This window comes from Macaca nemestrina, chromosome 9, assembly GCF_043159975.1.
Source record: "Macaca nemestrina isolate mMacNem1 chromosome 9, mMacNem.hap1, whole genome shotgun sequence".
NCBI lineage: Eukaryota > Metazoa > Chordata > Mammalia > Primates > Cercopithecidae > Macaca > Macaca nemestrina.
This window is the reverse complement of record NC_092133.1, coordinates 69,989,718-70,001,908: the sequence shown is the minus strand read 5'-3', so window position 1 is coordinate 70,001,908 and position 12,191 is coordinate 69,989,718. Positions and strand designations below refer to the sequence as shown.

General features: G+C 42.7%; 1 protein-coding gene across 29 annotated transcripts in view; it reads left to right on the top strand.

Annotated features, from left to right (window-relative positions):
- Positions 1–12,191, top strand: part of LOC105466020 (ubiquitin specific peptidase 54) — a 118,393-nt gene that overhangs the window by 64,663 nt on the left and 41,539 nt on the right. For 26 of the 29 annotated variants that reach the window (XM_011714806.3, XM_011714813.3, XM_071069734.1 and 23 more), the window contains 5 exons: positions 7,212–7,346; positions 10,373–10,486; positions 10,619–10,701; positions 11,772–11,877; positions 11,989–12,135. In XM_011714806.3, the coding sequence (XP_011713108.2) occupies positions 7,212–7,346; positions 10,373–10,486; positions 10,619–10,701; positions 11,772–11,877; positions 11,989–12,135 (585 nt within the window). Of the gene's footprint in view, positions 1–7,211; positions 7,347–10,372; positions 10,487–10,618; positions 10,702–11,771; positions 11,878–11,988; positions 12,136–12,191 lie in introns of those variants that run through there. The other 3 variants (XM_011714827.2, XM_071069736.1, XM_071069738.1) reach the window with 2 other exon arrangements.

The following is a 12,191-nucleotide window of genomic DNA, read 5'->3' as shown; positions in this document are numbered from 1 at the left end:
AATGGTGCTGGCAGGGGGTGGGTGGGGAGGAAGCAGAATTTTGTATATAAGGTATCCTGTAATGTCTGTATGTGGAGAGCAGTTAGACTGTTCTGATGCGACAGGAAGGTATGTGTTCTGCTTGTAGTCCACTTGTTGATTGGGGGAAATTTGAGAATTCAAGGAATAAATCTCTAGTGTTTTTCAAGTTATACCTTATGCCTGTTTCTCTGTTGTGTACTGAAGCATAAGCACAGAGAATAAAATGATGTAAGAAATTACTCAGCCCGGGCGCAGTGGCTCATGCATGTAATCCCAGTGCTTTGGGAGGCCGAGGCGGGTGGATCACGAGGTCAGGAGTTCAAGACTAGCCTCGCCAAGATGGTGAAACCCCGTCTCTACTAAAAATACAAAAATTAGCCAGGCTTGGTGGCGGGTGCCTGTAATCCCAGCTACTTGGGAGGCTGAGGCAGAGAATTGCTTGAACCTGGGAGGCGGAGGTTGCGGCGAACCAAGGTGGTGCCACTGCACGATTGTTGCCTGGGTGACAGAGCGAGACTCTCTCAAAAAAAAAAAAAGAAAAAAAAAGAAATTACTCATTGTTCATTATTAATCCATTCCTTTCTTTTGCAGATTGTAGAAATGGAAGGTTCTTCATTGTTCTTTAGTCACAGCCACTATCAGAGAAGAGAAAACTCATTATTCTGGACTGATTCTTTAAACCAGGAAATTAGATTTCTAGTGTATTCCCCAGAAATTTTAGCTGGTAATAAACAGCTCTCACATAGGGAAGTATGTCCTTATGTCTAATCCAAATATCATCTGCTTGAGTTTAACTTCATTGTTTTGATCACCTATGTATGAATATGATCATATTTGTATGGTCCTTTGATCGTCCTTCCCTTAGTTTTAAGTTCCTATTAGGCTGTGAGTAATTTAAATATTCTCAACTAATTTATCCATTGGCAAAACTTGAATAGTATAAAATGAATCCTTCATCTTTTTTTAAAATTTGGAATTCAGAATTGTATATGATATTCAAATAGAAGGGGTACGATTGCAAGGAAATATATAGTGAATCATCATGATTCTTTCCTTGCCAGAATTTATGGCAGATCCTACAGTTTAGACAATCTCAAAACCTTGTGCTTATCGAGAAGGGTCTCCCCATTCAGTTTTTCCTGAGGGGTAAGTGGTTATGTATTGATTCTCAACATTTGATTTGAATACTGTTGGTAATTTATAAGAGTCTTGCAGTTTTGATCTTGGCAAAAATTAGTAAATTGACTATTATATTATATAAAACCTTGACATTAGCTTATTGTTTCTCACTAAAAGCAATACCATTCTCTGGTGAATTTGGCCCATCTCTGTCTCTGTTCATTGTCTTGAAGTCTTGGTGTTCCTGCTTATCTGTGTCTCTTGTCTTTGTGCATATGTGAGTTGCCTCTAGTTTGCATAGGTGGTAGCAGGCATGAGTGTGATATGTAGTTTATGATTGTCTTTAACCTCACCATTGCAAGTCCCAAATATTGTTATGAACAGAATGCAAATAAAGTCTTAAAGTTATGAGATGATATGGTATTGGTAATTGACTTTAATTTAAAGGGACTGGTAAAGGATATGTAGGTGCTTTTCTAATCAGAGTCCAGAAGGTAGATATATGGTTAGAGAATCCCAAGGGAGAAACTAGCCAGCTCTTCTCTGCCTTCTCCAAAGTTAGATCAAGAGTTTGTATTAAATTACATATGTGATGATATTAAGGCATTAATACCTTTTGGGGTGTGATAATGATATTATGGTTGTTTGTTTATTTATTTATTGAGAGAGGGTCTTGCTCTGTCACCCAGGCTGAAGTGCAGTGGTACAATTATAGCTCACTGTAGCCTGGTACTCTTGGGCTTAAACGATCTTCCCACCTCAGCCAACTATGTAGCTGAGACTACAGGTGTATGCCACTGCACCCAGTTAATTTTTTTTTTTTTTTTTTTTGTAGAAACAAGGTCTTGCCTTGTTGCCCAGGCTGGTCTCAAACTCCTGGCTTTAAGCCATCCTCCCAAAGTGCTGGGATTATAGGCGTGAGCCACAGTGCCCAGCCTTATGGTTATGTTTCAGAGAAAACGTTTTTATTTTTTAGAGATATATTTTGAAATATTTATAAATGAAAAATGTTTGGCACTTGTTACACAATGATCTGAGAGTAAGTGGGTGGGTGGTATAGATGAAATAAGATTGGCCACAGGTTGATAATTGTTGAAGTTGAATGATAAAAGGAGTTGATTTAGCTCTTCTGTCTACCCTTGTATGTTTGAAGTTTTCTACAATAAAATGTTAAAATCCTGTGTTATTTTTGGGTGCCAAAAGGGTAAAATGTTTCTCCCCTCTTGAAAGACAACTTTCAACATTCTTTTGAATACACAAAACCAAGTGAACGTTCTCTTTTCCAGTAGTCAGTGATCCTCAAGGACTAGCTCCCTTAACTTACTTACAGAGGGTAGTGTTTACAAAGAAGCCAGACTGGCCAATTAAGTTCTGTGATTCCCTGGAGATGTAGCGAAAGTAGTGATTATGAGAGCCAAAATGATAAGTGATTTGGGAAGTCCAGATCGAGAAGAGAAACCCTAAGAAAAGAGTTAATGGCAGGGTGTAAAGTTTGTCACACCTTTGCAGAAGGTATTGCAGGGATGAAGTGGGCTGCCTACTGGAGCACTTTCCAAAGACCTTGAGCTCAAAAAGCACCAAAATTAGTGACAACCTTTCTCCTTAATCGTCACCTTCTTTACTCATGACTTCTTTTAGATATAAGACTAGGAAATCCTGAGAGAGAAAAAAACAGCTGTTTCCCACTTAAAGACAAGAGTCTGTTTTAGGGGAAAAAATACTTAAGCAACAGCTGCATTTGTAGATGCCGAAGCACAAAGACTTTCTGTTTTTATGGCACTTCTTTCTTACTTACATGGTTTTTACTAATCCAAATAATCATGTGCTTATGTGGATAGAATTGTTTGCTGCTTAATCAAGAGAGGTGGGTGGGGAAGCACCTGCTTTTAGTCATTAAAGTCTTGTTGCTTTTGTACTGCATCCAAGAAACTAGTTAACAGACAAAAAGTGATTTGCCTTTTCCTGAGAATGAAAAGGAAGACCTCTTTGGTTTCACCCTGTGAAGAAGAGCAGAGAGAAACTCCAAGGTGGATTTTCTCTACTTGTTGAAATGGAACCATCAGGGACCCCACAGGAAAAGTGATTCTTGGGTTTTGTTTCTTCCTGCCCTTTCTCCCTGCCTGTCATAGAACTCAGCAATTGGAAGAATACCAGTTTTTGTTCCTTATTGGTGCTGCCACCTGTTCTTACTGCTGAACTAAATGTTCTTGGCTTTCTTTGGTGTGAACAGGATCTCCCTCTGGGAAAGGTGGGAGGAGGGTGAAAAAGAGAACGGGAGGAGGCCCATTCCAGTCCCTGTGCTCATGTGAGAGGGACACACAGAGGTTAGTGTGCTGCTCTAACAGAGGGGCTTTGTGCTACAGCTTCTTCCAGAGCTCCACAGATGCATGCTGGGCGGGCTCAGTCAGCTTTACCCCTAATACACTTGCTTCTTCCTAACAATAGCAGAGCAAGACTGACAACAATAATTAAAATAAGAGAATAAAGAAGATGTAGTCAGAGGCCATTCTGAATGCATTCAGATTCTCAGTGTGTATGAGGAAGGCTGCCTGTAATTAAGAGGTGAGAAAAGATTATATCATAGAGACGTTGATACCACTGAACTGAGGAGCCAGATCTATTGTTACAGACCTGCTCTGGGTGCAGTCAGAGCTCTGACCTTAAGACCTTTCCCTTTCTGTACTGAAACCCTTGTTATCTAGGTCATGGGAAATATGCCTCCTTTGAATGGGAGAAACAGAATAGAGAATAGGAAAAAGTGTAGTTCTTCCTACTCAGATCTCAGCGACTGAGGAAGTAGCTCAAGGTAGAAGCATCTGACTCAGATCCCTTCTTTCAGCATAGGACAGTGACAGACAGTCTCTTTAGCAACCTGAAATGACTCCTAAATAGAATAATAATAATAATACCTAACATTTAGCATTTATCACACTGACAAGGATTAGTCTAAGATATATACATTTATATCCTTTTATTTTATTTTATTTTATTTTTGAGACGGAGTCTGGCTCTGTCATCCAGGCTGGAGTGCAGTGGCCGGATCTCAGCTCACTGCAAGCTCCGCCTCCCGGATTTACGCCATTCTCCTGCCTCAGCCTCCCGAGTAGCTGGGACTACAGGCGCCCGCCACCTCGCCCGGCTAGTTTTTGTATTTTTTAGTAGAGACGGGGTTTCACTGTGTTAGCCAGGATGGTCTCGATCTCCTGACCTCGTGATTTGCCCGTCTCGGCCTCCCAAAGTGCTGGGATTACAGGCTTGAGCCACTGCGCCCGGCCTATATCCTTTTTTGTTTGTTTTTTTTCCTGAGACGGAGTCTCGCTTTGTCACCCAGGCTGGAGTACAAGTGATCTCAGTTCACTGCAGCCTCCTGCTTCAGCCTCCCGCTTCAGCCTCCCGCTTCAGCCTCCCGAGTAGCTGGGATTACAGGTGATTGCCACCACACCTGGCTAATTTTTGCATTTTTAGTAGAGATAGAGTTTCACAATACTGGCCAAGCTGATCTCGAATTCCTGACCTTAGGTAATCCTCCCGACTTAGCCTCCCAAAGTGCTGGGATCACAGGCATGGGCCACCACGCCCGGCTGATATATATCTTATATATACGTGTGTGTGTGTGTGTGTGTACTCATTTAATCCTCAAATAACCCTAGGCAGTAAATACTGTTTTTTCTTTTTTTTTTTTTTTGAGACGGAGTCTTGCTCTATCGCCCAGGCTGGAGTGCAGTGGCACGATCTCGGCTCACTGCAACCTCCGCCTCCTAGGTTCAAGCAGTTCTCCTGTCTCAGCCTCCCGAGTAGCTGGGACTACAGGTACTCACCACAACACCTGGCTAATTTTTGCATTTTTAGTAGAGATGGGATTTCACCATATTGGTCAGGCTGGTGTAAATGCTGTTATTAAACTCTCTTTTAAAAGAGAAACTGAGGCCTAAAGAAGTTAAATAACTTACCCCAGATCGTATAGCTGAAGTATCAGGGTTGAGATTTTGAACCCATTTTAGCTCCAGAATCCAGTCTGTTAACTACTACACCATACCATCTCTGAGTAGAGTCCTGACTTTTCTCAAACAGGGTCATTTGAGAACCACAGAACACAGAAAGTGATTAGAGTGACTATTTTCTTAATTCTCTCCAAGATGGCATATAGCTAGTGCTACGCATAGGAGAGTTGCTATTTCGTTAGGAGCAGTTAAGGCCCTAGAGTATTAGGGCTTAATTCTTGAGGAAATCCAGTTGAAGAAGACTAAAGGGGCCGGAGTTTATAAATTTCAGATTTGTATAGAACTATCCTGGAAATAATTTCCTATTGGTTTGTTTTGGAAACAATTTTGGATTTTGAACAAAGGACCAAACCTCATCTATCCTTTGTTCTGCAATAGAGCCTATGTCAGCAGTAATTTCTTACCAGTAACAATTGAGAAGAGCAACAGGCTGGGATGTAATAGTGGTCACTAAGTTTTGCCAAGCTGGGTTGACCTTCTTTCAACAAATCATGATGTCATCAGGCCACTATGCAATTTGTAAAAGCAGTCACTGCTTTTCCCCCCTTCCTTTTCCTTTGTTTCTCCTTATTTCTCCAAAGGTTCAAAATCCCATGGGTCACTGGACACATATCCAATTATTTAACTGTGGACCTAGATCATTCCTTTTGGTCTAGTTTAAGAGATTACTAATAGACATTCTTCCCCTTCCAGTAACAAATTATGGAAGGCCCTGCCCTGCCTCTCCTTGACCTTATAATGGACTTGTATATAAATTTCTAGGTTGAGCCAAAATAATGTGGAGTAATTATAACAGATTTCCCTCACAGCTAATTAAAGAATACTAAATATGTATTGCTGGCACTGCCTCCCCCACATCATATGGAGACATTTGTAGGAACATAATAGCAGGTTACACAGTAATCTGTTCTTGAGCTGCTGCAGGAGTAGATATCAGTATGTATGAGGAGGAAAGGTGCTAGTGAGAGGGCAGAATGGGAAAACAATTTTTTTTTTGAATTGGAGTCTTGCTCTGTTGTCCAGGCTGGAGTGCAGAGGTGCAATCTCGGCTCACTGCAAGCTCTGCCTCCCAGGTTCACGTCATTCTCTTGCCTCAGCCTATTAATACTAATAGGGCTGGGCGCAGTGACTCATGTCTGTAATCCCAGCACTTTTAGAGGCCAAGGTGAGAGGATTGCATGAGCCCAGGAGTTTGAGACCAGCCTGGACAATATGGTGAGACCCCATCTCTTACAAAACAGTTGAAAAGTTAGCGGTGTGTGGTGGTGCATGCCTGTAGTCCCATTTACTCAGGAGATTGAGGCTGCAGTGAGCCATGTTCATGCCACTGCACTCCAGCTTGTGTGACAAAGCAAGACCCTGTTCAAAAAAAGACAACAAAAGCACACACAAAAAACCAACTAAACAAAAAACCCACAAATCTACACAAAAGTATCCTATGTATTATTTAGGGATATATATATAAAACTATTAAAAACAAGATTATACAACAAATTTATGATATGTGTGGCTGGTAGAGAGTGGGGCAGTCTTAAACAGGACTTTGGCATTATCTGTAGATGAAAGTAAACATGATAGAATGTTTATTTCTGGGTATTAGACTCACAGATTTTTGTTGTATTAGTCTTTGTACTTTTTGGTAATTTTATATTAGCTGAAAATTTTAAAAGAAAGGGGGTCAAGATTCATAGGATGAACCCCCAGAAAATAATTTGTTGATATGTTTATATGTATTTTTTCTTTTTTTACCTAACCCATCTACTTCTGTCTGTATTAGAGGAAGAAGAAATGAGGTAACTGTATTACATTAATTCATGACAGTGGTTTCTCCTAATGTGTCCTTGGCATCACACTCAGATGAAGGAATGAGGATATTTATTAGCACAGATCATGCCCTTCATTCTGACTCTTGATTTTATTTTTAATTACTAACTGCAAGCATGTCAACCCATGGGAAGCACATTTGGTTTCATAGCTATCATCATGGAGATGCTAGCATGACAGACTAGGATGTATACTAGTTTAATAACAGCATTGCACTTTTTCTCTTGTCTAACCTCTTCCCTACAGGGAATCTTTAACCAGTTTCAGTGTAGTAGTGAAAAAGTGCTTCCATCTGACACTCTCCGCAGTGCTCTGGCAAAGACTTTCCAGGATGAACAACGTTTCCAGCTGGGAATTATGGATGATGCTGCAGAGTGCTTTGTAAGTGCTGGCCTCTGGCCCTTTTTGATATGGGGTGGGGCTGCTGATGGTCTCCATCAGGGACTGGCTACTTTATGGTGGAATTTACTGTGTCGTTATCTCTACAGTTAGAACTAGGAGTTTCTCTGATTTTTCAGGGATCTAAAATGTCTTTATTATAGCAGTGTGTTATTATTTTTCCTTTAGGCTGGTGGTTTTGTGCTTGTCATTGCATAAAATATCAGCTTTCACCTTCAGAGGATCCAAGGCTCATTAAAATACAAATTGCTGGGCTGTACCCCCAGAGCTTCTGATACAGTAGGCCTAGTGGAGGGGTCTCTGAATATCTGTATCTAACAGGTTCCTAAGTAATGCTGATACTGATGCTGCTCCTCCATTTCTAAAGATAATTAATCAGGGAATAACTGAGTCCCTAGCATAAGTGTGATGTGCTAGATAGATAGCTACATTGCCCCCAGTGCCCCTCACTCTTCTGAACTCTGTGTTCTATCCGTCAGCCTTTAAAAGACTCTCTGTACATCCATTTAGAAAATTTGAGGCTGGGCACAGTGGCTCACACCTGTAATCCCAGCACTTTGGGAGGCCAAGGCAGGTGGATCTCAAGGTCTGGAGTTCAAGACCAGCCTGGCCAACATAGTGAAACCCCATCTCTACTAAAAATACAAAAATTAGCCAGGCATGGTGGTGGGTGCCCATAGTCCCAGCTACTTGGGAGGCTGAGGCAAGAGAATCACTTGAACCTGGGAGGAGGAGGTTGTAGTGAGCCTGGATTGTACCAATGCACTCCAGCCTGGGCGACACAGCGAGACTCTGTCTCAAAAAAAAAAAAAAAAAGAAAAGAAAATTTGGCCGGGCGCGGTGGCTCAAGCCTGTAATCCCAGCACTTTGGGAGGCCGAGACGGGCGGATCACAAGGTCAGGAGATCGAGACCATCCTGGCTAACACGGCGAAACCCCGTCTCTACTAAAAACACAAAAAATTAGCCGGGCGAGGTGGCGGCGCCTGTGGTCCCAGCTACTCGGGAGGCTGAGGCAGGAGAATGGCGGGAACCCGGGAGGCGGAGCTTGCAGTGAGCTGAGATCTGGCCACTGCACTCCAGCCTGGGCGACAGAGCGAGACTCCGTCTCAAAAAAAAAAAAAAAAAAAAAAAAAGAAAATTTAACAGTGATATATATCTCATCACAGGATAAAATGTGGCCCCAAATCAGAGGTGCTCCTGAGGAACTGGATCACTGATATATTACTCGTGGGAATGTAAAGTGATATAGCTACTCTGGAAAACAGTTTGGCAGTTTCTTAAAAAGCTAGACATGTAAAGTACCATATGATCTAGCAATTACATTCCTGGACATGTATCCCACAGAAACGAAAACTTATATTAAAACAAAACCTGTTTATGAATGTTCATAGAAGTGTTATTCATAATAGTAAAAAACTGGAGGCCGGGCGCGGTGGCTCACGCCTGTAATCCCAGCACTTTGGGAGGCCGAGGCGGGCGGATCACAAGGTCAGGAGATCGAGACCACGGTGAAACCCCGTTTCTACTAAAAATACAAAAAATTAGCCGGGCGCGGTGGCGGGCGCCTGTAGTCCCAGCTACTCAGGAGGCTGAGGCAGGAGAATGGCGTGAACCCGGGAGGCGGAGCTTGCAGTGAGCCGAGATTGCGCCACTGCACTCCAGCCTGGGCGACAGAGCGAGACTCTGTCTCAAAAAAAAAAAAAAAAAAACTGGAAACAACCCAAATGTCCTTCAGTGAGTAGATGGCTAAACAAAAGATAGTACTTCTGTACCGTGAAGAACTATGTAGCAATACAAAGCATTAAGTATTTTTATAAAAATAAAAATAAACTATTGATTTGCACAACTTGGACAGATCTCAAGGGAATTACGCTAAGTGTAAAATGCAATATCAAAAGGTTATATGCTGGCCTGGGCACGGTGGCTCACTCCTATAATCCCAGCACTTTGGAAAGCCAAGGCGGGCGGATCACTTGAGGTCAGGAGTTCAAGAACAGCCTGGTCAACATGGTGAAATGCTGTCTCTACTAAAAATACAAAACTTAGCCAGACATGGTGGTGCATACCTGTATTCCCAGCTACTCAGGAGGCTGAGGCACGAGAATCGCTTGAACCTGGGAGGTAGAGGTTGCAGTGAGCTGAGATCACTACTGCACTCCTGCCTGGGCGACAGAGCCAGACTGTGTCTCAAAAAAAAAGGTTATGTGGTATATGATCCCATTTATATAACGTTCTTGAAATAAAATGATGGAGATGAGAGAAGACATTAGTGATTTCTACAGGTTAGGGTTGGGTTTGGACAGGTAAGGCTCTAAATGGCTAGCATGAGGGAGCCTTGTGATGGAACTGGTCTATATCTTGATAAAATGGCACAGAGCTATACATACTCACACACAAATGAATGCATGTAAAACTGGTGAAATCTGAATAAAGTCTGGATTCTATCAATGTCCATTTCCTGGTATAGTTATCAAAGATGTGCCGGGCGTGGTGGCTCACACCTGTAATCCCAGCACATTGGAAGGCTGGGGCGGGCAGATCATGAAGTCAGGAGATTGAGACCATCCTGGCTAACACGGTGAAACCCCGTCTCTACTAAAAATACAAAAAGTTAACCAGGTGTGGTGGCGGGCGCCTGTAGTCCCAGCTACTTGGGAGGCTGAGGCAGAGGAATGGCATGAACCTGGGAGGCGGAGCTGGCAGTGAGCTGAGATCGAGCCACTGCACTCCAGCTGGGACGACAGAGCGAGACTCATCTCAAAAAAAAAAAAAAAAGAAAAACAAAGATGTTACTGTTGGAGGAAGCTGGGTGAAGGATACGGGGGATCTCCTGTACATTTTTGAAATTTGCTATGAATTTATAATTATTTTAAACTAAAAAGTTAAAAAAATCAAAATATTCCTACTTTCCAGAAAGGTTGCTGTTTCTCTGGGTAAGCTGCTTACTAATTTATGTGTTTGTCTGTTAAATATTGTTGGTGTACTGCTTTTGTTCTTTCACTGTCAGGAAAACCTCCTGATGAGAATTCACTTCCACATTGCTGATGAAACCAAAGAGGATATATGTACTGCCCAACACTGCATTTCCCATCAGAAATTTGCAATGACATTGTTTGAGCAGGTGAACTCTAGCTCCATCTTTTTTTTGACCTTTGTTCAAGAACACTTTATCCTGGGATGTGGGGTGTTAAATGGGTGCCAAAACAGTTCCTGACTATGGTTGCTTGGTTTTGCCTTTTTCTCTTTGGCCCAGTGTGTTTGTACTAGCTGTGGTGCCACTTCTGATCCGCTGCCTTTCATCCAGATGGTACATTATATCTCCACCACTTCCCTTTGGTGAGTCTCACAAGATTTTCTGTTGTGCCTTTAGGCATTCCTCTAGTTGATTGGACATTTTTTTTTTTTTTTTTTTTTTTTTGGAGACAGAGTCTCACTCTGTCGCCCAGGCTGGAGTGCAGTGGCGTAATCTCAGCTTACTGCAACCTCTGCCTCCCGGTTTCAAGTGATTCTCCTGCCTCCACCTCCCAAGTAGCTGAGACTTCCAGCTATTTCCACAAATAGTACACACTCTGCTAATTTTTTTGTATTTTTAGTAGGATGGTGTTTCACCACGTTGGTCAGGCTTGGTCTTGAACTCCTGACCTCAAATAATCTACCTGCCTTGGCCTCCCAAAGTGCTGGGATTACAGGCGTGAGCCACGGTGCCTGGCTTATTGAACTTTAATTGAAGACATTCAAATAGTTTTATATCCTGGCCGGGCATGGTGGCTCATGCCTATAATCCTAGCACTTTGGGAGGCCCAGGTGGGCAGATCACTTGAGGCCAAGAGTTCGAGACCAGTCTGGCCAACATGACAAAACCCTGTCTCTACTAAAAATGTCAAAAATTAGCCAGGCGTGGTTGCATGTGCCTGTAATCCCAGCTATTCTGGAGGCTGAGGCATGAGAATTACTTGAACCCAGGAGGCAGAGGTTTCAGTGAGCTGAGATTGAGCCCCTGCACTCCAGCCTGGGTAACAGAGCGAGACCATGTCTCAAAAAAACCACCACTACCACCACTACCACCAAAAACACAAATAGTTTTATATCCTCATTGCTGAGTCTGTGCTATATTGTAGGAATGCAGAACAGTAATTTAAAAATAACTTTTGTTCTCCTTTCCTCTCCCATCCCTCCCCATTTCTTAGGCTCAGTACTGGCAAGCAAAGTGGGAGGAGGAGTGGGGATTCTATGAGTACCAGGTAGAGGTACTCACTGTGTTTATGGGACACTGAGCCTGGTCAGGGGCTTTGGTATAGTGGGCAGAGGAAGAAAGTCAAACGTGTGAGTTAGGAATTTACATTAATGTTTGATTTAGCAGTAACTAAGTACAAATCATCATTCCCCTTCTATTCCCCATCTCGAAGCAATCAGGCTATTTGTATGCTGGAAAGACGAGAGAAACCTTCACCAAGCATGTTTGGTGAGCTGCTGCAGAATGCCAGCACCATGGGGGATCTGCGGAACTGTCCAGTGAGTTAAATCAGGGGTGGGGCTTGGAGTGGGAAAGGGAACCGTCGATCAGTGGGATTGAGGCAAAGCCAGTGGGAAACATGTTGAACTAGCCTTGTATGTGTATTTCAGAGCAACTGTGGAGAGAAGATCAGGATTCGCCGTGTGTTGATGAATGCTCCACAGATTATCACGATTGGGCTGGTATGGGACTCAGACCACTCAGACTTAGCAGAAGATGTTATCCACAGCCTGGGAACCTGCCTTAAGCTGGGTGATGTGCGTGTTAGTTACCTTTATCTCTCACTTTGAGTTCTTGTGTCTTAGTATTGCTT